The sequence below is a fragment of the Pogona vitticeps genome, chromosome 2 (genome assembly GCF_051106095.1).
Source record: "Pogona vitticeps strain Pit_001003342236 chromosome 2, PviZW2.1, whole genome shotgun sequence".
NCBI lineage: Eukaryota > Metazoa > Chordata > Lepidosauria > Squamata > Agamidae > Pogona > Pogona vitticeps.
The window spans coordinates 171,645,674-171,671,528 of record NC_135784.1 but is presented as its reverse complement, the minus strand read 5'-3'; the positions used below and the strand labels follow the sequence as shown (position 1 = coordinate 171,671,528).

General features: G+C 41.6%; 3 protein-coding genes across 11 annotated transcripts in view; 2 read left to right on the top strand and 1 right to left on the bottom strand.

The window, feature by feature from the left end:
• Positions 1-1,399, bottom strand: part of NCKAP1L (NCK associated protein 1 like) — a 97,041-nt gene extending 95,642 nt beyond the window's left edge. The window contains exon 1 of the mRNA XM_020778918.3: positions 1,380-1,399. The gene's annotated coding sequence lies outside the window, so the exon portion shown is untranslated. The remainder of the gene's footprint in view (positions 1-1,379) is intronic.
• On the top strand, positions 541-12,007 carry LOC110071205 (gametocyte-specific factor 1). 2 transcript variants are annotated; one of them, XM_072991240.2, is made up of 7 exons: positions 541-669; positions 2,055-2,200; positions 5,049-5,175; positions 6,347-6,424; positions 9,029-9,068; positions 10,156-10,194; positions 11,819-12,007. In XM_072991240.2, the coding sequence occupies exons 2-6, from the start codon at positions 2,108-2,110 to the stop codon at positions 10,172-10,174; spliced, it is 357 nt and encodes a 118-aa protein (XP_072847341.2). In that variant the 5' UTR covers positions 541-669; positions 2,055-2,107; the 3' UTR covers positions 10,175-10,194; positions 11,819-12,007. The 2 variants fall into 2 exon arrangements, with proteins under 2 accessions (XP_072847341.2, XP_020634587.2); XM_020778928.3 differs by lacking the exon at positions 541-669 and adding an exon at positions 1,440-1,595.
• Positions 12,008-12,730: 723 nt separating this feature from the next.
• The window catches only part of GTSF1 (gametocyte specific factor 1), a 47,500-nt gene continuing 34,375 nt past the window's right edge, over positions 12,731-25,855 (top strand). Inside the window, exons 1-2 of one of the 8 annotated variants that reach the window (XM_078385098.1) lie at positions 24,738-24,850; positions 25,012-25,080. The gene's annotated coding sequence lies outside the window, so the exon portion shown is untranslated. Of the gene's footprint in view, positions 23,883-24,692; positions 24,851-25,011; positions 25,188-25,472; positions 25,816-25,855 lie in introns of those variants that run through there. The other 7 variants (XM_078385099.1, XM_078385100.1, XM_020778880.3 and 4 more) reach the window with 7 other exon arrangements.

Genomic DNA, 25,855 nt, shown 5'->3' with positions numbered 1-25,855 from the left:
ACTGGAAGACTGCGATTGGAGCCCTGTCCTCTCAGGAGTACGGCAGAGAGAGGATATCTCAGAGAAACTACACCGGCAATCCATCCTATGCAGGTTTCTCACGTGACAGTTGTGCCAGACAGCAAAGCCTTTGCGTCCTTCACAAACAGTAAAGCACAGTTGCCAATTTACTAAGGGGCTAATGGGAGTTGTAGTCCAAACTTGGGAGGGTACAGGGCTGGGGAAGGAGAGACAAAGCAAAAAAAACCATTATCTAGAAAGCCCCAAAGTACAGGCTAAGCATACAAAAGGCTAGTCTTTCTTGCTTAAAATAATAAGTATCCATAAAGTTCTTAGCTCTTGGACATAATCATCTCTTTATACAGTTAAACTCTGTTGACTTTTTTTAACTTAGCGTACACTGTACCTCCAATACTATCAACATAAAAAGTATCTACTTCCTCTTCAGCTCTTTTTCCACTTACAAAGGGACTTGTGTTTCAGCTAATAGAGAAAGCTCTGAGTAACAATTGGGGTTTTTTATAGTTTCAAAAACAGATGCTGAATTATTGCCAGCTTCTATATTATAGCTGTTCAGTTCTTTACACCATCACAGGGCGCCCATGGTGGCCCCATGCAAAGGAGGACAGGCTTCTTGGGCCTTTAATAATTGAATGAAAATTTGAAAAGGTGAAATTGAAAGAGATATGCTGAGATTTATCAGCATATCTCTTGCAATTTCTTGCTGAGTAAGAATCCTACCCTCTCTTGTACCTAATCACCTGGTAGCCTGATTTTGCGTATCTTCAGCCTCCTTCCACCTTTGCTTTCAAGACTGTGACTAAATGTATTTACTCTGCATGGCTTTAACATTAGCTGCTCCTCCCCCCCCCTTTTTTTGGCCAAGTTTAGCATCTGTTTGTTGAAAGATACTTGCATATCTAAAAGCTTGCACTCTAGGGTGTGACCTTTGAGCCGGTCTCCTGAAAGTATTACCTTTATATGGTTTTAGAATTGTTGTCAATACGGCTGCATTTTACAGTGTGCATGTTTTGCAGTTTCTTCTGACCTTAGCTTATATATATGTAGGACAGTCAAGTCTAAACCTTTGGACCTGAACTATCAGGTAACAAGAAGATGCCAGCCTGACAATTTTTGAGGGCATTTCTCATACCTTCAGAATGTGCCATTTGCACATGCTCAGAAGTACCCTTACTTTTTAATTACATTGCTTGATCCAGAGCCACTGTTGGCATCCAAATGCTAGGTATTGATCTACTGTATTTACCACTGAGACTCTATAATGTCTGCTACACACCACTTTGCATTCCCTGTTCAACCATCTGCCCCTAGTTTTCAGGCAGTGATCCTAAAATCTCAGTGAACTAACTGCTACTCACTTGGCAACCTTAGCTTTATATCCAGATACGTCTTATCAGAATGACATCACAATGGTACCAAGGCAGCTTCCATCCCATTGGCTGGGCCTCCAGTTAAAGGGCTTAGCTAGTGGAAGCCTCTTATCAGTTTAAGTTCAAACAGCTGTTGGGAAGTTTGGCTTGGTTAAGGAGGAGTCTTCATGGCTTACCTGTTTTAAACAGACTGCGTTGAGCAGGGTAAGTTTTTTGTAAATTGCCAGTGAATTGTAGGGGGAAGGTACAAAAGACTTGGTTATGCTTAGATAGTAAACAAAAAGATAATTATATTTTAAAAATAAAGCCAGGCTATATATGATAGAGTGGTAGAATATACCAGATGGGCGGGATATAAATTGAACAAATAAATACTGTAAATAAATAAATATAGTGGCTTTCTACAAGTGAATGGTAAACTTGAAAATATCTATATATGGTCAGTTTTGCCTTTTTGTGTTATTTAAGATAAGATGCCCCACAAACTCTCTCCTTCCCTGGCAGTTGCACAGGTTCATTAGTGAAGCCAACCTTCACATTGGGAACAACGGCTGTCACCAACAGTAGTTCTAGCCTAGCATGTACTGTAGAAACTTCTCTTTCTTAAACAGATTTTATTATTTTATTTTATTTTAATTTATATGCCTCCCGCACTACCCAAAGGTCTCTGGGTGGCACTTTTCGAAGTGTAGGACACCACCACCCCATCGATCATCATGGAGCCAGAAAAGCTGCTGCAGTGCCCCTATGACAAGAACCATCAGATCAGAGCGAGCAGGTTCCCTTATCACTTGGTGAAGTGCAGTCAGGTAAGAGGAAAATGGAAGTTGGGTTTGGGAAAGGAAAGGTGTTGTGTTTCTGAGATGGTCTTGGACATGTTGTGGTAGAAGGAAATAGCTCTCTTGAGTGATCTGGGTTGTCAATTTGCACCAAAAGCAAATTGCGCTGCTTATATTCCACCCTGCTGCTCTTGAAGCACTCTCTGGCTTGGTTTACAATTTAATTGCACAAGCTACATATTGTTTAACCCCAGCAAGCTGGGTACTCAATTTATTAATCTTGTACAGCGGAGTGAACCTCCAGCTGGCTACCTGGAATTGAACCCAATTCATGAGCAGAGTTTTGGTTGCAATATTACAGTTTAACCACTGTGCCTCGAGGCTCCTACTAGGAAAGAAGAAATGTTCATAGATTTAGCATTTGGTGGCTTATCTCCCCAAAAGAAGAAAGAGTGGGCTCTGATTGTCTAACACCTTGTATAACCACAGAAACCCGCAAGATCCAAAGATAATTTCATGATGCTCCAGCTTGAGGAAGTCACTTGAACCCCACCTACAGTCTCCTGTCCTAGCATGTCCTATTCTTTATCTCCCAGACTTAGATACTATTCAGAACCTTATACAGTAGCATGACTCCTCTGGATAACCTGCCTAGTCAGACCTTTCTTAGCTGAATCCTCACTGAAAAGTCTAACGTCTTAGGAAAAAGTCATCCTAGAAATTGAGTGTATCACTGGAGGTTATCATTTGGGTGTTTTTTTAAAAAAAAGAGCAAGAGAGATGGCTTACTAATAGGTTGCTCCTGAGACACTGCTATTTATACTGAGAAGATTCCTAGAAGTCAGAAACGGAAGAAAGAATCTTTTTTAGCTTGTCTTATATTTCAGTTAATGTGAGTGAGCCTTTTCCAGCACCAACACCATTGCAAGATCTGTCAGCTAGCAATTTTTCTTTTTTTAAATTTAATTTTTATTATATAACAAATAATCAAACAACAAGGGAAACAAATACAACCGGGGAAAGGAAAGAAAACAAAATATAACTGAACAAAGGCATGGGGAATTCTTTACAGTAATACAATATCTAATATAATCTTGGCTCCACGGCTGTATTACAATACTAAAATCTCTAACATATGCTATATCCTCTATTCATGTTTGTTTCTGGGCCCAATCATAACACATTTTCCAGTTTTCTTTAACATATATTCTCTGGTTTTCACGTAAAGCCTCTAATAATGCTATCCATTTCTGCAATATCCAATAATTTTTTAAACCGCTCCTCCATCGTCAGATTTTCCTGATTTGTACATTTTTGGCCCCAGATCAACCTTGCAGCTATAAATATGTGCAACAATATATATTTATTTTTTCCAACAATTTCTGGCATTCTATTCAGCAGAAACATTTATGGTTTAAAAGCTATTTTTGTTGTATAATTTCTTGTGTAATATCTTTTATCTGTCTCCAAAATCTTTTTACTCTATCACATGTCCACCACCGGTGAAAAAAAAGTCCCGGGTTGCTGACAACACTTCCAACATAAATTGCTAATCCCTGACATAATTTTTGCCAGTTTTACAGGTGTAAAATGCCATCTATAGAACATCTTTAAAACATCTTCTCTCAGGTTTACTGGTTTAATCCATCTATAGTTATCATTCCACATTTGAGTCCAATCATCTATGTCTATATAACCAAAATGTTGTGCCCATTTAATCATCACTGCTTTCACTCTTTCTTCATCTAAATTATATTCTAACAAAAAAGTATACATTTTTGTATGATCTTATCATTTGTATTAATCCATAGCTCATCCACCTGTACCTTCCCCTCATAAAAACCAATTATTTTATCTTTTTTTAAACCATGATTCTAATTTTAACATCACCCACCTGTCTATTGGTAGACTCATTTCCTTCAGCTCCTGCATATTTTTTTATTGTTGCTCTTTGGTTAAGAGCTCTTTATACATACTGTATACTGTATCTCCATTCTTTTGAGATTAAAGAAGGTTTTATAAAAAGCTATATTGGAATTTTTTTGTATGTTTGGCTCTGAAATATTTGCCAGACCTGGTATAATGCTTTCCTTACAATGTGATCAGGAAAAAAAAAGAAAAAAGTGTTTGGTCCTTGCCCTTGCTATACTGTACATATGTGTGCCATCCTAATCTCAAATCGTGCCCTTCCAAAGTTAGAAGCCTTTGGTCCTCCAAAGTAATCCATTCCTTTATCCAGTTCAGAGTGCAGGCTTTATAATATAATAAACAATTTGGTAAGGCCATTTATCCTCTTTTAAGTCCTGTAGGGCTTTGAGTTTTATTCTCGGTTTTATTTATAATTCAACAGTATTGGCAAATTTGGAACAGGAATAGAAGCTTTGGTAAAATGTGCATCTTTATAGTAGCAATTCTATCCAGCTTTGTAAGTTGCAGGTTACCCAAGTTTTCCTGTATTTCTTTAAGTACTGGGAGATAATTATCTTTCATCAAGCTTCTTTTTTTAGTTTTTTTATACACTCCTAAATATTTTATTTTTGACATATGTTCAAAGCCAGTTTCTAATTCTAATTTTTTTCTTCTCATATTTTTTTGTCAAAAATTGGTTTTTCATAATTCAGTTTAAGTCCTGATACTGCACCAAAGTTTTCAATAGTGGATATTCTCAAATCGAGTCCTCCAGGTTTTCTAGCAATAGTACCAAATCGTCAGCATAAGCTTGAAATTTATATTCCTCTCCTTTTTTTTCTCAGCCTCCTAATTCTGGAATTTTGCCTTGTCTGTTTAGTATTTCTAATGTCAAGATAAAAAGTAAAGGTGATCAGGGGCGCTCTTGTCCCGTTTGCACTGCAATTTCTACTGTTCTCCCCCTTCGCAGAACAACCAGAAGATTGCCAGAGACCTAGTGACATGTCCCTACAATGCCCGTCACAGAATTCCCAAGCAGGAATTCAACTTGCATGTTGAACTGTGTGAGAGCAAAGTTGCTCCGGAGGTTTATGGAGGTAAGACAATGGTTCTTTTAATCAGTCTGCTGAAGTGATAGCTACAAAGTGCACTCTCACTGTGTGTGATATCTAGTGATGTAGTGTAACAAAATGTGTGCAAGGAATTTGAGGGCTGGGACATTTCACCTACAACACAGCAGGCAACATGGGAGTCCTCCAGATGACAATAACTCTTTATCATTCAACATAATTGGCTATGATTGTTAAAGTTAATGGGAGATGGCATTTCATTGGATCTGGTGATCTTTCCATTCTCATCCCTCGTCCATACTGTTGGAATATATAAGTGCAAGCCAGCATGCATGTATGTTTCTGTTTTGTGCATACAAGAAAGAGTTGTGTAATTTACATATTAGAACTTCTGTAACCAATCTGAGTCTGCCTGGGCGTAAAGGCGGTTAACTGCCACATGGATAAAACAAGTGACAGTTATTCACTTAATCTGGAAGTTGTCTATTAGGAATCTACTTGTCTGTTACTATACTATGTCTGATAAGAATATAAAACTATACTAAGTCTACCGAGTACAAGTCTGTATCAAGTACAGATGTTTCAAGAACTGTTTAGTCTACATATATATTTTTACAGTAAATCGGCGGTCCCTGACCTTTTTCGATCAGGGACCGGCTGGGGAAAGTGGGGCACTCCCATGCTCACGCGCATGCACGAACAAGCGCTCTCTCTTTCATGCGCCCATGCAAGCGCCACCATTTGCACATGCACACAAGTGGACGCACATGCACAAATGGTGGTGCGACACTTGTCTGGTGGTGCGCTCTCTCGTGTGCCTGTGCAAACAGCGGTGCAGCTCTCGCACGGGCGTGCTAGAGCGTGCACGCAGCCACAAATGGGCTGTGCAGGGGTGAGTGCATGCGATGGGGCGGTTTGGCTCAAGCCACGGACTGGCACCAGGCCACGGACTGGGGGTTGGGGACCTCTGCAGTAAATGTTCTTAAAGTTCTTACTATTACCAGATGAATCTTATCTGGAAACCTGGCCATTCACATCCCTCATCCATAGCAACATTCCTGACAATGTTTACTGGAGAAATCGATAACTCTATGGAACATGCACCTTGGAGAGCATAATATCACATACAGTTGTCTACCTCTGGAAGTAACCTCCATAGGTTAACATTTATTCTTTAAATGTTTGCTTGTTCTTGTAGCTGGTGAAATTCTTCAGAAGGGAAACAAAAAACTGGTAGCTTACCAAGGCCCTCCTTCAAAGGAAGACTGGGAAGCTGGTAAGTTTCAACTTCAGAAATGCTTCCCATGGTGGAGTGGATTGGCATTTCGTGCTTAGCTTACCACAGCAGCCTTATCACTAGGTGAAGACCTGGAAGTGTCCCTAATGCTACCTTTCAAGAGGGTTCAGAAGCTCCAGCTTTGTGTGTATTTTTATGCTTTTGCTTTGTGCTTCTTATTGATATGTTTACATAAATTAGGCATTCTAACTACTCAACACCTGCAATAGATAACCAAGTGGCTTCCAGATGTTTTGTACTTCATCTCCCATAGTCCCTGACCACTGGCTTTTTTGGCTTGGAGTTACAGGAGTTGTGGTCTGAAACATCCAGAAAGAGACAGCTTTATAGTCTCTCTACTCTGCACCAATTGCAGAGTTTGCCTATGCATTTCAAAGTCAAAGCTGAGGTAGCGGTGTTAAGTTTAAAGCCTTCAACAGCTTGATGGTAAGTCATTTGAGGGATCCTTTGAACTCATATAGAGAAAGGATTTCTGTGACATGTCACATTTTTTCTGCGACCTATGCTTGAATTTATGGGTGGGTTTGAGCATGTTTATCTGGTGAGAGAGACCAGATTATTCATAAACATGTTTGAACTTCCTTATGGGTTCAAATGTACGCTAGGTTGCAGAGAAAATGTGAAATGTCATAGAAATCCTCCTCCTCCTAAGACATGTACATCTGCCCGAGCCCTGAAGTCCTTTTTCTCAGATCCGTCAGAAAAAGCTGTGAGGCTGACAAATGAGGTATAGGGCACCTTCTTTGGTAGGTCCACCTCTATGGAATGTCCACCTTATGGGAATAAACATAGCCCCTTCCTTTTTATATACTTATACAAGCTGCAAAGTATAAAATAACTTTCATTTATTTTAGTTATTTAAGATATTTTTACCCCACCTTTCTCCTAAAAAAGGACCCAAGGTGGCTTTTATCTGTTGCTTTCACTTGAATATTGGTGTGGGTTGTTCTCATCTCTCTCTGATCGATTGGTTTATGTACTGCTGGGGTTTTTCTCTGTGAGGTTATTATATGCCTTGATATTGTTTGTGAGTGAGGTTATTGTGCTATACTGACAATCATAAACTAAGGAGGATAATCAATTATGTAAAGTAGTTTTAAAAGCCATGCAACAATAGCAATACACACACTGCACCCATCCAGTAGGATAGCTGAAACAAACAAGTATCTGGTTTTCCCTCTCCCAGTGTGTAACTTTTCATCTAACTATTCCTGTCCTATGTGATTAGGGTTGCCAGACATCCCGCAAAAGGAGGACATGTCCTACTTTTCAGGATCATGTCCTCCATCCAGCAAGCTAAACTAAAAAACCTTAAAATGTCCGGCTTTTGTATCTCCACCCCCACCCCCTGCAGCCAAACCTCTCCCTGTTACTTCCTTGATTGCGGCCCTTGTAAATCCTCCTGGTCTTTCAGAGAGATCAGATCGGAGGGAGATAAGGTGGCTTGATTGATTAGGGCTGTTCCAGCCCCCAGCCATCAATACCCGCCTTGTGGATGGCTGCTTCTGCCTGGAGCTGAATAAGGCAGGAAGGTGCGAGAGAAATGGATGGAAATGGACAGGAGTGAAGTGAGTGCACTTGCTTGCCTCCTGGAGGGGAGGCTGTTCTGGGGTTTGGAGGGGGTGGCCGTTCAAAGCCAGGCAAATGGGGGCCAGTCCGGTTGCTCCTTCCTCCTAAAAGCCAGGGAACAGGAGGCACTTTTATCCCCCCTTCTGCCCTGCCCCCCAACCCTGGGGCATGTGCAGAGTGCATTTCCAGGTCCAGGAGCATATGCACAGTTATCCCCCATGCTTGTGGGAGCTAGAACACACACACACACACAAAAGCGGATTTATCTCAGCTTGAGAAATTGCAAAGGGTGGAGAATATGGCTCTATGTGTGTGTGTTTCTGTGTCAGTGTCTGCAAATCCATTTTCTCCATCCTTTGCATTTCTCAAGTTGAGAGACATCCACGCCTTCTGTTTTTTTTCCTTATGGTTTTTATAAAGTGTCTCAAATCTGTCACACAACTTTTTAAACTTTTCATTTCACTTTATTATGCTTCTATTAAAATAAAAAAAAAATCAATAAATAAAACAAGGGGGATGGGTCTCCATTAAAGGAAGGAATAGATTGTCTCCATTGGTCCTGGGAGCCCAGTAAGTGTATATGTAGATTTGTTTTGTTTTAATTTTTTAAAACATTTTTAAAACAAGAAAATACAGTGGCCAGTGGATTCTGAGTTTTGTAGTCCAAAAAATGTAACTTTCCCAGTCTTAACCTTTCAAGACTGAGTAGGTTGAATGGTTATGGTATTGCCCCATGATCAAAGAGCTATTCTTCCCAATACCTAATTCCAAAAGTGACATGCCCCCCACCCCACCCCATGCACAGAGCCCCCCCCCATACGTCCTCCTTCATCGTCCTTTTTGGCTTTCTATGTCCTCCTTTTCGGACACATGTATCTGGCAACCCTATATGTGAGTGAATATGGCAATAATCCTGGCCTGGCAGGGTGGCTTTCTTGGCTCTTGCAGTCCAGAGTTAAGGCCTTGGAAATAAGCTTTGTGGGGGCTAATTGCTATCATTTACTTTTTTCACAGATGCTGAAATTGCTCCTGCTCCTTTTGTTTTTGGCATCAGGTATGTCTAAAGAGTTCACTGATGGGTATTTGACATGCTAATTGGAGCCACAACCTGACTAACAAATATCCTGGTCTCATATGCTAATGGAACCCAGGCCCTTGTGAAAAGGAAGAGACCTGCTAAGTATTGGTGGCAGATGATTGCACTTAATAGGCCCCACATAGTAAACACATTTCTTAAAATCCGGGGTCCTCTAACTGATTTATACTGGAGCCACTATATATTGAGAAAACACCATTGGCATGCCCCTTCCTAAAATGGCTGCTCTAGCAAATGTAGCCAGTTAGAAAACTTCCCTAAAAGGCAAAACCAAGCCATCCATATTTTCTAAATACTGGAAATAAAAATGTAAGCCCACTTAGATGTCAGCCCTGTGAATAGCAGGAACCAGAGAGGTTTGGCCTGACACTACAAAATGGACAAGGAAAACATTAGTGTATGTCTTCAGGGCTGCGGGTTTTTAATCAAAATAGCCATCCTTGAAACCTCTGGCTGCTGCTTCTGTAGTCAACAATTGCTGCTGAGGCTGCTGACAGAATACTTTCTCAATTATTCCAAGTATCAATGAAATTCAATGATCTTCTCGTGCCACCCCCTTTCTTAATGCAAGGAAAAAAAGCAAAGCCTCCTAGAGCTTGCTTGGAAGCACAAGGAATCTAGCAGAAACACATGCGTGTTTCATTACCTGGAGGCTGCTTCTATTTATGCCTTTGGGTGTTCCCATTTGGCTTTTGTAATACTGCCTAATGCATTTCTCTAAAAATAATAAGTTAGCTTTTATAACACATAATGCAGGACACATAATTATGGGCTCAAGAGTTACAGAAAGCCTGATTCAGGCTCTGAATATCAGGGGAAACTTCTTAACTGTTAGAACAGTGCAACAATGGGACCAATTACCTTGGGAGGTGGTGAGCGCTCCAACGCTGGAATCATTCAAGAGAGAATTGGACAATCATTTGTTGATTCTGCTTTGATTTGGATTCCTGATTTGAACAGAGGGCACAATGGCCTGATAGGCCCCTTCCAACTCAATTACTGTATTCTTATTCTAAAGCTTTTATTTATCTTTTCTTCCATACAGCAATAAGCCTCAGAGCTAGATCCACGTCATTCTTAAAAGGTATGAATGAGATCTACAGAAGCAGTACAGTGGAAGAGTTTTTCCCGAGTTTCACCTAAATTCTGGAATTTTAGACATGCTTTGTATAGAACGGGGGTGGGAAAGTCCAGCTCTTCAGATGTCAATAGACTTCAGATCCCATCAGTCCTATAGCTGTCATAGCCAGTGGGGAGGAACGCTGGCATTCCAGTCTGCCAGCATCCAGAAGGTTTGCCTTTTGCCTACCCCAAGTTACAGGAAGACAGAGAGATTGGTGCTGGATTACATTAAGGCTAGTCTTCCATCTTCTTTGGACCCATGGCAATTTGCATACAGGAAAAATAGATCTACTGATGATGCTGTGTCCATTGTACTCCATACTGTATTGAGCCACTTAGAACATCAGGGAACTTATGCGAGGCTGTTGTTTGTGGATTATAGCTCTGCTTTTAATACCATTCTACCAAATAGGTGGTTTTTTAAAATGATCAACCTGGGATTACCTCAGGAGATCTGCATGTGGATAAAGGATTTTCTGACAGATAGGCCTCAGTCAGTAAGGATGGGATCTCACCATTCTTCTACCCTGGTACTAAGTACAGGAGCTCCCCAGGGCTGTGTGCTAAGTCCCTTCCTCTATTCCCTGTACACACGATTGCATCCCACTGTATAACACCAATGCAATTATTAAATTTGTGGATGATACGACAGTGGTGGGGCTCATAAATAAAAACAATGAGTCTGCTTATAGAAAGGAAGTACAAAGGTTGATACTTTGGTGTAAAGAAAATCATCTCACACTTAACATCAAAAAAACTAAAGAACTCATAATTGATTTTAGGAGGAAGAGAAATGTACATTTACCACTGTACATAAACGGTGAGGAAGTGGAGAGAGTTGGTAGTTTTAAATTTCTGGGTACTTACATCTCAGAGGACCTCTCATGGACTATAAATGCCAACATGCTAATGAAGAAGGCACAGAAGAGGCTGTATTTCCTGAGAATGCTCAGCAAGTTAAATTTATCTCAGCATTTACTTCTGTCATACTATCGTAGCACCATTGAGAGTGTCCTAACCTATGGCATTCTGGCATGGTTTGGGAGTAGCTCTGTAGCGGACAAAAAAGCTCTACAGAGAACCATTAAAATTGCCCAGAATATCATCGGGCTCCAGCTACCAACCCTGGATGACATCTTCATATCCCGCTGTCTAAGGAAATCACATAGCATCCTGAGACTCTTCCCATCCTGCTTATAACTTTTTTGAACTGTTACCATCTGGCAGAAGATATAGAACAATTAAGACTCGGACCACACGTTTTCTCAATAGTTTTTATCCCAGAGCTATAATTACAATTAATAATGAGCTTAAAGACCACCAGTAGTGAATAATTAGTTGGACTGTGTTACTTGGCCTGCGGTGTAGATGTTTGTATTTTTAGTGGGGGACTTTTAGTGGGTGGGGAGTGTTTGGGGAATTTTATGTGTGTGCATGTGTCTGGTCTCTGGGTGTCTGTGAATTTCGTTGTATGTGTATATACTTACAATGACAATAAATTATTATTATTATTATTATTATTATTATTATTATTATTATTATTATTATTATTTGTGCTACTTCATGTGGACTTGTATGTTTTTTAGGCTCTTGGAATTACTGCAGGCGAATGCGCAGGGAGTACAAATCAATACTGTACTCAACTCCAGATGAAGACCCTGCAGAAGAAGCAGCCAACATAATCAAGCAAAGTAACTTGAGTTTTAATTGTCATTTTAATAGTGTTTTAATTGTCATTAACTCTACTTTTAAAATAAAGTTTTCTATAAAGAAATTCTCTGTTGCCTTGTTGTTGCTGTTTAGTCGTTAAGTCTTGTCTGACTCTTCGTGACCCCATGGACCTGAGCACGCCAAGCCCTCCTGTCTTCCACTGCCTCCCAGAATTTGGTCAGATTCATGTTGGTCGCTTCGATGACACTCTCCAACCATGTCGTCCTCTGTTGTCCCCTTCTCCTCTTGCCTTCACACTTTCCCAACACCAAGGTCTTTTCCAGGGAGTCTTCTCTTCTCGTGAGATGGCCAAAGTGAGTCTCAGCTTCAGGATCTGTCCTTCCAGTAAGCACTCAGGGCTGATTTCCTTTAGAATGGATAGGTTTGTTCTCCTTGCAGTCCAGGGGACTCTCAAGAGTCTCCTCCAGCACCACAATTCAAAAGCATCCATTCTTCGGCGGTCAGCTTTCTTTGTGGTCCAGCTCTCACTTCTGTACATCACTACAGGAAAAACCATAGCTTTGACTATTCGGACTTTTGTTTGCAAGGTGATGTCTCTGCTTTTTAAGATGCTGTCGAGGTTTGTCATCGCTTTCCCCCCAAGAAGCAGGTGTCTTTTAATTTTGTGGCCAAGAAAGTAAAATCTGTCAATACCATCATATCTTCCACTTGTATTTGCCAGGAGGTGATGGGACCAGTGGCCATGATCTTAGGGTTTTTTTATGATGAGCTTCAGACCATTTTTTGCACTTTCCTCTTTCACACTCATTAAGAGGTTCTTTAATTCCTTCTCCCTTTCTGCCATCAGAGTGGTATCATCTGCATATCGGAGGTTGTTGATATTTCTTAATTCCGGTTTGGGATTCCTCCAGTCCTGCCTTTCTCATGATGTATTTTGCATATAAGTTAAATAAGCAGGGGGACAATATACAGCCTTGTACTCCTTTCCCAATTTTGAACCAATCAGTTGTTCCATATCCAGTTCTAACTGTTGCTTCCTGTCCCACCTATAGGTTTCTCAGGAAATAGATAAGGTGATCAGGCACTCCCATTTCTTTAAGGACTTGCCATAGTTTGTTGTGGCCCACACAGCCAAAGGATTTTGCATAGTAAATGAACCAGAAGTAGATGTTTTTCTGGAACACTCTGGCTTTCTCCATAATCCAGTGCATGTTAGCAATTTGGTTTCTAGTTCCTCTGCCCCTTCGAAATCCAGCTTGTACTTCTGGGAGTTCTCAGTCCACATACTGCTGAAGCCTACCTTGGAGGATTTTGAGCATAACCTTGCTAGCATGTGAAATGAGTGAAATTGTACGGTAGTTGGAGCATTCTTTGGCACTGTCCTTCTTTGGGATTGGGATGTAGACTGATCTTTTCCAGTCCTCTGGCCACTGCTGCGTTTTCCAAACTTGCTGCCATATTGAATGTAGCACCTTAACCGTGTCATCTTTTAAGATTTTAAATAGTTCCACTGGGATGCCATCACCTCCACTGGCCTTGTTGTTAGACAAGTTTTCTAAGGCCCACCTGACTTAACTCTCCAGGATGTCTGTTGCCTACCCACCATATTTATTATATTTCCTTACATCCTGCCCTTAATCTCAAGGAACTCAGTGCAGGAATGTAGCTACCACTCTTACTTCATCCTCACAACAGTCCTGTGAGAGAGGGAGTGACTGGCCAAAGCTATTTAGTCTGCCTGAAGTAGGGTTTCAGTTTTCATCTCCCTGATCCCAGGGTAGCCCTCTTCACAACTGCACCATGCTGTCATTCAGTTGCTTCCAGGAAAAAGGTGTTCAGTAGCTTAATATAACTGGTTTCTCTGTGTATTTAAATGTAATTTTTAGAGGAGCTCTTCAGCCTCCCTTAAAGGCAGTGGTCCCCAACCTTGAGTCCCCAGATGGACTGAAACTCCCAGAAGCCTTCACCACCAGCTGTGCTGGCCAGGATTTCTGAGAGATGTAGCCAAAGAATATCTGGGGGTGGCCAAGGTTGGGAGTCACCTCTTTAAGGAAAGAGCTTAATTTCCACATACAGGGAGAAAGATACGCGAGACTACAGTGGTGCCTCGCTAGACAGTTACCCCGCATGACAGTTTTTTCGCTAGACATCGGCTTTTTGCAATCGCTATAGCGATTCGCAAAACAGTGATTCCTATGGGGGAATTTCGCAGGACAATGTTTGGTCCCTGCTTCGCAAACCGATTTTCGCTAGATGACGATTTTGACAGCTCCCTCTGCGCTCGCAAACAGGTGTTTTCGGGACCTAAGCTTCGCAAGACAGTGATTTAAACAGCTGATCGGCGGTTCGCAAAGTGGCTTTCCTATGGCCGATCTTCGCTAGACAACAATTCTTCCCCATTGGAACACATTAAACAGTTTTCAATGCATTCCAATGGGAAATGCTTTTTGCTATACAATGATTTCGCTAAACAGTGATTTCAGTTATCGTCTAGCAAGGCACCACCGTATCTGACTTGTTATTGCTGGTACTGATCTTCAGGGGAAAGAGGCAACTTCCTACCTGCTGCCTTCCCTAAACAAGGACCATGTTGAACAATAATGTCTCTAGTGACTCATCTTTTCCTGCACTGCCCTTCTTAAGGCTTTCTGTAGTCACTTTGATAAGGAGTGTGAGAAAGGATTCGCATTTTCCTTATACAGTATTGTGGAGGGAGACCATAATGACACCTCAACACACACTGGTCTATCTAAAATTTAAACCACCCAGAGAGTGCTTTAAGTGCTATAGGGGTGGTATATAAGCAGCATGCTTTTTTTGTTTTTGCTTTATTAGGACTCGGGAAACCTGGGTTCAAATCCCTGCTTGGCCGTGGGGTGGCAATGTCAAACACATAGCTCAAACCCTCTTGTTGTGTTCTGTGCCCTCTACAGTGGTGCCTCGCTTGACAATGTTAATTCGTTCCAGCGAAATCGCTGTAGAGTGAAAACATTGTCAAACTAAATTTAAAAACCCATTGAAACACATTAAAACCAGGTTAATGCATTCCAATGGGCTGAATAGCTGCTCGTCCAGCGAAGATCCTCCATACGACGGCCATTTTCGGTGCCTGTAAAGCGAGGAATCCGTCCTAGAAAACAGAGGGGGGGCATTTTGAATGCTGGTGGCCATTTTGAAACCCGATGATCAGCTGTTTGCTGATCGTCGTAAAGCAAAAAATTGGTTCCCGAAACAAGGAACCGATCAACATGAAGCGAAATTTCCCATTTAAAACATCGTTTTGCGATCACAAAAGGCTTTCAGGGTAAGTGAAATATTTAAGGAATGGTTTTTCCAGTGTGTGATTGGGTTCTTTTGAAAGAGTGGGCGGGCCAGGGGTTCTGGCGGGAAGAACTGACGGAGACGAAGCAACAGGTACAAACAACGGTTGTTTATTGTCCTTAACTTCAGAAACTCCTAAACCAAATGGATCCAGCATTTCCACCTCCGGCAACAGCTTATAACTTTTAACCTTAACATTCTCAACCTTTCTAGTTTCCTTCACATTCTCTTCGCGCCAAGGGTAGAGCTGGTTATTTGGTTCTGTAACGGTGCGCTCAGAACCGCACAAGCCGTCCCGCAACACGGGTGCGCGACTCGAGATCCCTCCAACCTGGGGAGATAGGGACTGGTACGATAAGGGATTTCCTTCTTCTCCGAACCCAGAATAGGAGATGTTGCTTCCCATTTCCATTTTTCCCTCTGTTCACCAACCCCCTTCAAGTACCGATCAGGTGGTGTAGGTAATAATCCTCCCGTCATCAGATTGGGAAAATCTTTTACCAGCTTCGCGATCCTATCTCTTTGCTCGCCAGTCTCATTGGTCTGTACGCTTCTCTCCTTCAACTCCTTCCTCCTCTCTCTCTCCTCACGTTCCTCTTTTATATCCTCCCATCTCCACCCTTCTGACTCCTCCCTTGCCTGTCCCTCTCTCTTCTGCTAGGAACACTTCCACTGCTTTCGTAACTCCTGTTCCTTCATCGTCCAGCTTTATCAACTCTACTCCACAGTCTTCATGTTCTTTCTGTGGTTACTTCACGGAGGACGGCACACTTCTGTTCTCCTGCTCACACAGTGCCACACATTCCCAGTACATTTCCATGACAGATCAGGGACTAAAACCAGGTCTCCTGAGTCCTAGTCTGTCACTACACCAAATCAGGTATTCCCAAATGCCAACAGAGTTGCTACAATCAACTTGATGGCACATAATGGCAACATATAATTAACACTGATCATTTGCTTGTACTCTTTCAGGAGTACTCTAAACAAGAAATAATGGAGGCCCTCTTCCCTCCCACCTGAGGTGATTGCATATTCACCCCCACCTGAAGAGTGGATTTACATACTTATGCCGTGGACACTAGCCATGTCTGACCTTGTTGATGCAAAGGAATAATAGCTGATACAGTATAACATCGAAATCAATGTAAGGTGTCATACTCTCAACAGCAGATAAAAAGCAGATACGGGTTGGCAAAATTACCAATAATTTTCAGAGGGTTAGCTGTGTGACTCTCTAGTCTGTTTTAGTGAATCCAGCAAAGGGTTTTGTTATACCTGAAAGCCTAATAAATTATATTTGGTGTGAGCTTTTGTGCTCCTGCTTGTTTTCATTCATTGCATCCCATCTGCAAGGGGGGCGGCGGGGTGTCTTTTAATATCACAGCTTGGTTTCAATGACTAAAAAAATATTAAGAGAAACGACCATGACCATTGCTTGTATCAAACTATTGTTGTAGGTGGAAATGCTATTCTGATTAGAAGCAGGCTGGGCCTTGCTTCTAGTTTGCAGTTCTTTTAGCGCTTACAAAATGGTTGAACAGATTAATTGAGCTGGCGGAAACCTCTAGACAACACTACCACCATGTGGCCAGAGGATTAAGCCATTAATTACCATATTTTTCCATTTATAAGACGCCCCAATGTATAAGACAACCCCCACTTTTCTAACCCCAAATTAGAAAATTTGATCACTGCTTTCCCCACCACTTCTTAAACCTGGGGTTTAGCAAAAGGAGGGGGAAAGCAGAGATCCCAGGACTGCAGGACCACTTTGCTCGCTGCTTTCCCCGCCACTTTCTAAGCCCCATGGGGCCTAGTAAGTGGAGGGGGAAAGCAGCGATCAAAGCGCGGCAAGATCGCTTTGATCCATTCCCCCCTCCACTGGTTTTTGTTCTCTCCTCAGCTTACTTCCATGTATATGACGACCCTAAATTTTTAGTCTAAAGATTTTAGACAAAAGTATCGTGTTCTACACAGGAAAATACGGTAATGAAATGTGAGTTGTCGTATTTAATTCCAGTCAGTTCTCTTTAACTTAAATACTTTTGTTTAAAGAATGTGACTTCATGTCTCCTATTTGCATTTTTGAATTACTGTACCAGCAGGCTCTCTGCAAAGAGAGACGGAACATTTTTAAAACCAGTGATGTGGAAAAAAGGAAAATTACTGCACACAGCCCCCCCCCCCCTTGTAATGCTATTTTGACACAAGCCTGTCAAAGTTTCTTCTCCTTTGCTCGAGGTTTTATTGAATTGCAACAGAAGTCTCAGGAAAAGTGTGACACAGCAAGAGAGCAATTCACTTCTCAAGGCCCCATCTTTTCTTTTGCTCAGGGGATTTATCTTCCTCTCAAGGCTGGCAACCTTGAGAAGGTCAAAACAAAAGCAGCTCAAAAGCCGGAGGAGTACTTTCCATTCTTGTGCGGTTATTAATTGTATATCAAGTGTCTTGGTTTTCTTCTTCCCCCACAAAAGCAAGGTTGTAGTTCAGGCAGATTTTTTTTTAAAAAATTATTATAATACACGCACCTTTCCAGTCATGGCTCTTTGGGGCATTTGGTGTTGGTACAAGCTTTGTTTCATTCTGGATTATGATCCTGCCTTGTTTAGCCAAATTATTTCCTCTGATAATTCTGATGAAACACAGTAAAGCAATGGCTAGAGGCCAAATTCAAGGAAAGCCATAGATATGTTCTCAGTCTCACTCCCGGATATGAAAACTTGGCAAAGCAGATCTGTTCCACATAATCAAGAGATTTATGCACTGTATTTTTAAATCTGTTGGGGCAACAGGACACACGGCTGCTCACCTGTAGTGCAGCAAAACCTGGAGATCCTCTACCCAGAACAGTTGTGGTAGGGAACAGCCAAGAGAGAGGAAAGAGGTAGGACCCAACTGGCCTGTCTTGTGTATCTGAGCCTCAGGAATTTTACAAGTCCGTTTGTTGTTTAGTCGTTAAGTCGTGTCTGACTCTTCGTGACCCCATGGACCAGAGCACGCCAGGCCCTCCTGTTTTCCACTGCCTCCTGGATTTTGGTCAGATTCATGTTGGTCGCTTCGATGACAGTGTCCAACCATCTCGTCCTCTGTCGTCCCCTTCTCCTCTTGCCCTCACACTTTCCCAGCATCAGGGTCTTTTCCAGGGAGTCTTCTCTTCTCATGAGATGGTCAAAGTACTGGAGCCTCAGCTTCAGGATCTGTCCTTCCAGTGAGCAACTGTGGTAACATTCAATACAGCTTTAAAGTCATAGTACATAATAAAGCCAAGCGAGCCTTCATATGAATGCTGTTAAGAACAAAAATAAGCTATCCACACAAAATGTTATTTAATAGTAATAAAGAAGGAACTATGCATTATTTTTACACCAACCACTGGCCAAATAACAGAAAATGTGTCTCTTACATTCAGTCTCATACAGTCCAATCAAGTGAAACTTGCCCAGCATCTGATGCTCTTTGCTGAAGGCAAATGGTGAACTGCAATCCTGGTGTGGTTGTTTGGGGCTAGTTTTATTTCCAGTGTTCCTCAGAATTAGCTAAAACTTCTCTATGAACATAAGAGATGGGGATAAAGACAAGGTGAGAAAACATGAACATGACTTATGCTAGAATTATGAGCCACAACTGTTTAGGACCCATTTTCTGTGATAGCTCAGGACTTGCAGCCTAGGCCTGGATAGCAACTGGAAGATGGCCATTGCTTAAATTATCTATAGTTATCTTCTCTTTATTTTATCAGATTTCTGTTTATACTCCAGCAACTAGAACTGTCTGTGCTAGTGCTTCATAGCCTTTGGTCATTCAGATCTTTGGGACGTAGTAGTAGTAGTAGTAGTAGTAGTAGCAGTAGTAGTAGTAGCAGTAGTAGTAGTAGTAGTAGCATATTGTCCTTGAATGTATATACACTGTATACACATACAATGAAATTCACAAACAACACTCAAAGACCAGACCAAAACATACACATCCTCATAACAATCCTAAAACCCAGAATCTCGCCTAGGTGCACACAGTAACCACACAACATGCAACACTACAGACCAAGTAATAGTAATACAGTCCAACAGCTCACTGCTGGTAATTCTTAAGTTCCTTGTTAAGTTCAATTATAGCTCTAGGATTAAAAACTGTTCAAAACGCGTGTCGTTCAAGTTTTAATTGCTCTGTGTCTTCTGCCAGAAGGCATCAGTTCAAAGAAGTTATAAGCAGGGTGGGAAGAATCTCTATGAATATGAAATGACTTCCTCAAGCAGTGGGATGCAATGATATTGTCTAAGGTTTGGAGGTGACACCCAATAATATTTTGGGCAATTTTAGTGATTCTCTGTAAAGCTTTTTTGTCCACTTCAGAGCAGCTCCCATTCCATGAGAGGATGCCATATGTTAGGACACTCTTTATGGTACTACGATAGTAGGACAGAAGTAAATGCTGAGATAGATTTATCTTCCCGAGCACTCTTGGGAAGTACAGCATCTTCTGTGCATTCCTCACCAGCATATTAGCATATTTATAGACCATGAGAGGTCCTCTGAAATATAGATACCCAAAAATGTAAAAATACTAATCCTCTCCACCATTTATGTACAGTGGTAAATATACATCTCTCCTCCTCCTAAAGTCAGTTATGAGTTCTTTAGTTTTTTGTTTTGTTTTGTTTTTTGGTGTTAAGTATAAGATTATTTTCTTTACACCATAGTGTCAGCCCTTGTACTTTTTTCCTATGAACAGACTCACTGTTCTTATATATAAGCTCCACCACTGTGGTGGTGCATATAGTCCTCCTCTTCCTCATAAAAAACCTTACAAGGTATGTCAGCTTGAGAGACTATGACTGAGCTATGGCTGCCCAGTAGGTTTCATGGTTTGAATAATGTTTTCAACCAGGCCCGCCAAGCCCAGGTCAAAGCTCTTGCACTCATACTATACTAGATCTTGCAAAGACTCTGTTAAGGCTGGCAACTCTGGTGTTGTCCTTCTATTTGATACTACAGATTCTTTAAAGCAGGGCTGTTCACAGGTCCCCTGTTCAGTTCAAGGTCAGTCTGGTGCCTATAAAGCACCAGTATGGGAATTCATTCCCCTTCCTGGTGATTTATTAAATCATCTTTTGAATGAAATCAGTTTACCAGGATGATTTTCTATTTTAAATATTTGCAATGTTAACACAGCTCAAGTACAGAGCTTGAAAAAGTTACTATGACTCCCAGAATCACAGAGATTTTTAAAAAGTAGTTTTCCTAAGGTCTGAAGCCAGAGGTTGGGATTTTGATTCCCTGCCATGCCTCCTTGACAAAGGCTGGACTTGATCCATAGGGTCTCTTCCAACTCTGCAGTTCTAAGATGATTATGATATTGATGCATAAATTTTTAGCATTTTATATCTTCCAACTGACCCTTTGTAGGGAAGCCAAGTATTACCTTGCAGCAGGCAACTTCTCTTGTGATATTGAGCATTGCATCTTTACATTCTTGCCTGTTTTCCTAAATCAATCATACATGTGACAATTAAAAGACAAAACATCTGGTAGAGACTATTGCTCTACTATTTATTATTTATAAAAACACTGTAATCCCACTTTTTCAGACAGAATGCCCAAGGCACTCAACAAGAAACAGAATGTGTTAGCATTGTGCTATAATGCTAGCACAAATACATTCTACGTTATTTGGCAACGCATGACTGAATTTGTTCCACTGAAAACTATAGAAACTCCTAGGCGGATCTGTGTAGCCAGTTGGTTGCCAACTTTTCAATCAGTCAAAGTCATTCAAACAGCAGCTTAATTACTGGCAGGTGAAAATGTTTATCTCCATACTATGCAATGCTTCACTTGCTGATTTCTACAGTTGAAATCTGCTGTGTTCCTCAACACAGGTGTTATTGCACAAAGGCCCTGTTCTGTGTTCTTAATGAGTCTTAGGATTCAATGCAAAAATAAAACAAAACAAGGAATGACTTTTACACTGAAATCCCAACATGAAAGATACACCTTTTGAAAAGCAGAATCCATAGAAAAAAATAGATTATCTAATCCCTTAAAATGCAATCCTAGGTATGCGTATTTAGGATAATGTCCCTCTGTACTCATTTTAGCACGTCTAGATGCATAACTCAGTCTAAAGCAAACTATGCTTCCATTTATTGATGTAAGATGTTGCATGAGTAAACATCTCCCATGATCAAACCATTCTTCTTTCAATGCCAATAACTGGGTTTACTGCCCCATAGATTCTCTTAGTCAGCAGACACCTATTTGCATAGCAATGTGATTTTTAGTTGGGATGGGTAGTCATTCCACAGTATTCGAACAGGCCAGTGGGGGAATGACTCCCTAGAGATTTCTGTGAGAACAATTAGTGTCTTCTCTTCCTGGTAAAAATGTGGGGTGGAGGCAGGGGTGGTGGAGAGAATACAAAAACAGTCTTGAGGCGGCTGCCCACAATTTGTACAGTACTTCGCTCACTAAAGTCCTTTCAGTAAAAGGACTAGAAATGAACTATTTCTATCAATTACTATCTTTCAAAAAAAAAAAGGCTACTGGAAGAGTTTCATAAACCATACGGGAATGACGGTAAACACCCATATCAGATAGAAAGGTGTTTTGATAGACCGTCTGATTTTGGACAAAATGGGTTTTCTTTCCCTCCACAAAGACAGCTCTGACTTATAGCAGTACCGTGGAAGGCAGAAACTCAGTGAATGCTGCTTGTCCCAATAATTTAGGCAAATACTGAATTTTATTTGTTGAAATGTTGCATTTTAAATGTAAACTTAAAGGTAAAGGTTCCCCTTGATATTTAGTCCAGTCGTGTCCGACTCTAGGACGCAGTGGTCATCCCCATCTCCAAGCCGTAGAGTCAGCGTTTGTCCGAAGACAGTTTCTGTGGTCACGTGGCAAATATGAAGTATAGGTGCTTAGCTGTTGTTGAGATGGAGACTAGCTTGAGAAGGAGCCCAACAGAAGCTACTCACTTAGAAGGGGCAACAGGGGGCAATGCTAGGTTTTGTTTTTCATCTCCAATTATCTAGTTCTCACACAAACCAACAGATTAGGTAGCTCATATAAGGGCAGCTTGTTTTTCACTCCCAGACAAGATAATGAATGAAGACTTAGTCCTATTTTCTTGGAAGGCCGCATCATTTCTTTGATTGAAAATTCCATCTTGTTCAGATCTGGGTTAATGACATTTACGGGTCACTGAGTAACAGTGCAAGCAATTTTACTGCGATCATTCCAACTTTAAAATTTGAAAATGGATCAGGCATTTTGACACATCTGAAAGAGATCGGCCAACAGGCATGCAATAAAAACCAACAGGACAGCAGTTCAACAACTCTTATGGGTTGTGGAGAGACTTTAAAGAAAAAAATACAGATGAGAAGGAAACTCTTGTTTTGCATTTGGTACAAAATCTAAGGAATGATGCATGAGGGCTTCACTGTCTATATTCTAGCTCATAAATTCAAATATTATTTGATGAAAAGATTAATCTTCTAGATCTTTTATTTCTATGCAAATATCCCAGGTCTGTTCCCTCAGAAGTCCTACAGTGTTTCACAAAACTTGCTCCAGGCTAACTAACTGTGTGCAGTACTCAAAACTAAAGTCTATTCTGGTAAACCCCTGACTCCCTTAACCATGCTCCCCTTTCTAACCTCCTTGATATTACTCTTAGACATTTTTACTTCATAACTCCCCTGGCCATACTCCCACATTAATTTTAGTCCTTGAGCCCTTCTTTTCCCCCAGGATGGAATTTTACTCTGAAATAACATTAAAAACACTGGAAATAAAAAGGAAGGCAATGATAACAAGATCTGTAAGGAAGCGAATGGTGGGAATCATTGTGTTTGTGGCTTATTAGTAAACAATTAGAGTTTATGTTGTTAAATGACAGTCAGGTAAAAAAAAATACACATCTGTGATTGATTGGAATTTGATCAGAAGTTTCAGGGGTTCTCATGTAAGTGATAGCCTGAGATTATGATGTTGTAACGTTTCCCAGCATGCTTGCCTTTTTACATGGTCCTTGATTTACTAGGTTTTGAGGAAACAGGAAAGAGCACTACAGATGTTTCAACTAAAAGTCCTTTATTAAAAATCTCCTAGACCACAAAGCAGCATGTGCCTTTGAGAAATATACACACATATTTGTAAGCAAATATGTCCACAAGTGTTTCTGTCCAGGACTAAAAGCATTCCCTTCTATATTCTCCTCCCACAGGGCTTGGTAGCCCAGTGACCTTCTGGGCCTGTCTCTTAAAGCAGACTGCACACACACCCAGTCACAATGGATACATTTCCCTTCCTACCACAGCTAATGTGCTGGACCTGTTGGAGGAGTTCAAAAGTAGGGAAGTGGGTGATGACCCTGTATTTAAGTGGGTTTTTCAAGCTTCCTGTTGGAGATATCCAATCAGTCACTGCAGGAAATTAGGATGCTGGATAAAATGGTCCTTCCTTTGGGTTAATTCAGTACAGCTCTTTTTACATTCTTTTTAACAAAGAAGGATGCCTGTAGGGAAATGGTGCATTGCAGTGCTTCACCTCAAGCTACTCCCTGTCTGCCTCCTTACTCAAGGCAAGGTGTGCATGTCTTCCCCTCCTGCTGAACTCCAAGCCCCAGAAGGGTGTCCGTGTATGTATCTACCTGTGAGTAAGCCAACAGTTCTGCTTTGAAAGGAAGGGTGCAGATCAGCAGCAGGTCAGAACTTTCCTAACTTGGGAGGGGGGGCAAGGTGCACTTGTCTACTCCTCAGCTCACTGGTGAAGTAAACCAATAGGGCAGGAAAAATTAGCGTTTGGGTGAAAGCTTGCTCACTTCTGGATGTGTGAATGTTTGCAGGTCTGTCTGCAGAACAGTGTGTGGAAATACTAACTTTGGTCCCCATTCTGCCCACCATTGGCTGCTGTGCCTTCTCCGCACTGACCAGAAGGCACCAGACACTAACTGGTTCTTAATCATCATCATGTCCATCAATCTAATTCTGATTTATGGCCACCCTTTCCAGGGTTTTCCAGGTAGGGAGTACTCAGGAGTGGTTTCCCATTCCTTTCTGGGGCCGCCCTGGGACTGTGCAGCTTGCCCAAGGCCACCCAGGCTGGCTCTTCTCCCTGGAGGTCCCATGGGGAACCAAACTCCCATATCCAAACCACTGAGCTATCCAGCCAGCGCATAAATGGCTGCTCCTTATAATTCCTTCATAATTCCTGACTTGAAACCGCCCTCATGCCTTCACTCCCCCTATGTAATTAAAACCCACACCGTGCCCAAGAAGCAACAACGAGTCACTAAATGCATTAGAGAAGGAACGATCGGCCATCAGTGCCCCCAGGCCACAATCTATGCAGCTTCTGATGCAGAAAATTATTATTAATAAAATAAACAGCCAACGACCGGAAGTAGGAAAGCTGGTAGTACGGCTTAAGGAGGCTATTTTCGCGCGCCGAGAGTGGTGCTGGGGCGTGGTCTTTTATTAGCTATATATATATCGGCGTTTCTTTTTCCTTTGGAAAGTTCCCCTTCGCGGCAGATCTTGTTACGTCTTTGGGTTATTTATCGAGATCTCTCCCCGTCCCCTTCGGTTAATATTTTCTTTTTCTTGTGAATCCCCCAACTGGTGAGCTGTTCCCATGGGGACTGTCTGCGTGCGCGCGTGTAGGAGAGGGTGTGTGTGTGGGGGGTCGCGATTCCCCGACCGGCACTGGAGGAAAGGTGGAGTCGTGTATTTGTGTGTGTGTGTGTTTTAATCGCTCACGTGGCGAATTTTTCCCTCCTCAGCCACATAAAGGGAATCGCTGCAGAAAAGAAGGGCTCTCTTTCCTCCTCAGCTGCCTCCTGTCCAACTCGGTTGGTGAAATAAAAGGCCCGCCTTGGCTGTTCCAGAGTCTCCGGCTCGTGTGCAAGTCTTTGACCCTGTCCGTTTTGCGGAGTTCCCCTCTGTTCCTCCTCCGATTGTGTGTGTGTGTGTGTGTCCGTCCCTGTCCTTCCTTTTTCTTTTCTTTCGAGTGCCTTCTCTTACAAATAGAATTTGGAGAGCAATGTTTTAGGGGAATCGTTTTAAATTTCCCATTTTTTTTTCTTACGTAAGGCAAAGGGCGGCCTACGACTGGGTCCTACCCAGATGGATGTTCTAGTAATAATTCCCTTTTTCCCCTTCTCTGTTTCTCCTCTTGTTTATTATTCTGGGCTTGTGTAATCACAGCGAGGTGGTGTGATTTATGATCCTGTTTTTTTGCTTCAGAGGTTGTCTGTTCGTCTTCACGTGGGTTTTTTCCAGCGTTCGTGGCAGGCAGGCAGAAATCTGCTCGCCAGCAAGGCGGTCTTGTGGGCTGTCGTTTTTTTTTTCTTTCCCCACTTTTCAAAGGAACCCAAAATGTCTGCAGAATTAATGTTTCCACTTAAGAGAGGAGGTTACTACTAATTTGTTAAAGTTCTCCTTGTGAGGTAGACCGTTTGTGACTGGCCCATAATTCCTGTACTCTGAGCTGTATTCGGTGATACTGTGGGTTCAGCCCCATTCATGGCCCCTCAGAGGAATAACGCTGTCTTGTTACAGAGGCATTGTTCTAATATGATATAGAGGTATACATAATGTGATGGTTTGATGGATTAGGACTGTGGA

Bases quoted from the DNA above. Each gene is read 5' to 3' on its own strand.
- LOC110071205 (XM_072991240.2), top strand. From the start codon at position 2,108: ATGGAGCCAGAAAAGCTGCTGCAGTGCCCCTATGACAAGAACCATCAG. The intron at 2,201-5,048 runs GTAAGAGGAAAA...CCCCCTTCGCAG, and splicing joins ACTTGGTGAAGTGCAGTCAG to AACAACCAGAAGATTGCCAG. The intron at 6,425-9,028 runs GTAAGTTTCAAC...CTTTTTTCACAG, and splicing joins AAAGGAAGACTGGGAAGCTG to ATGCTGAAATTGCTCCTGCT.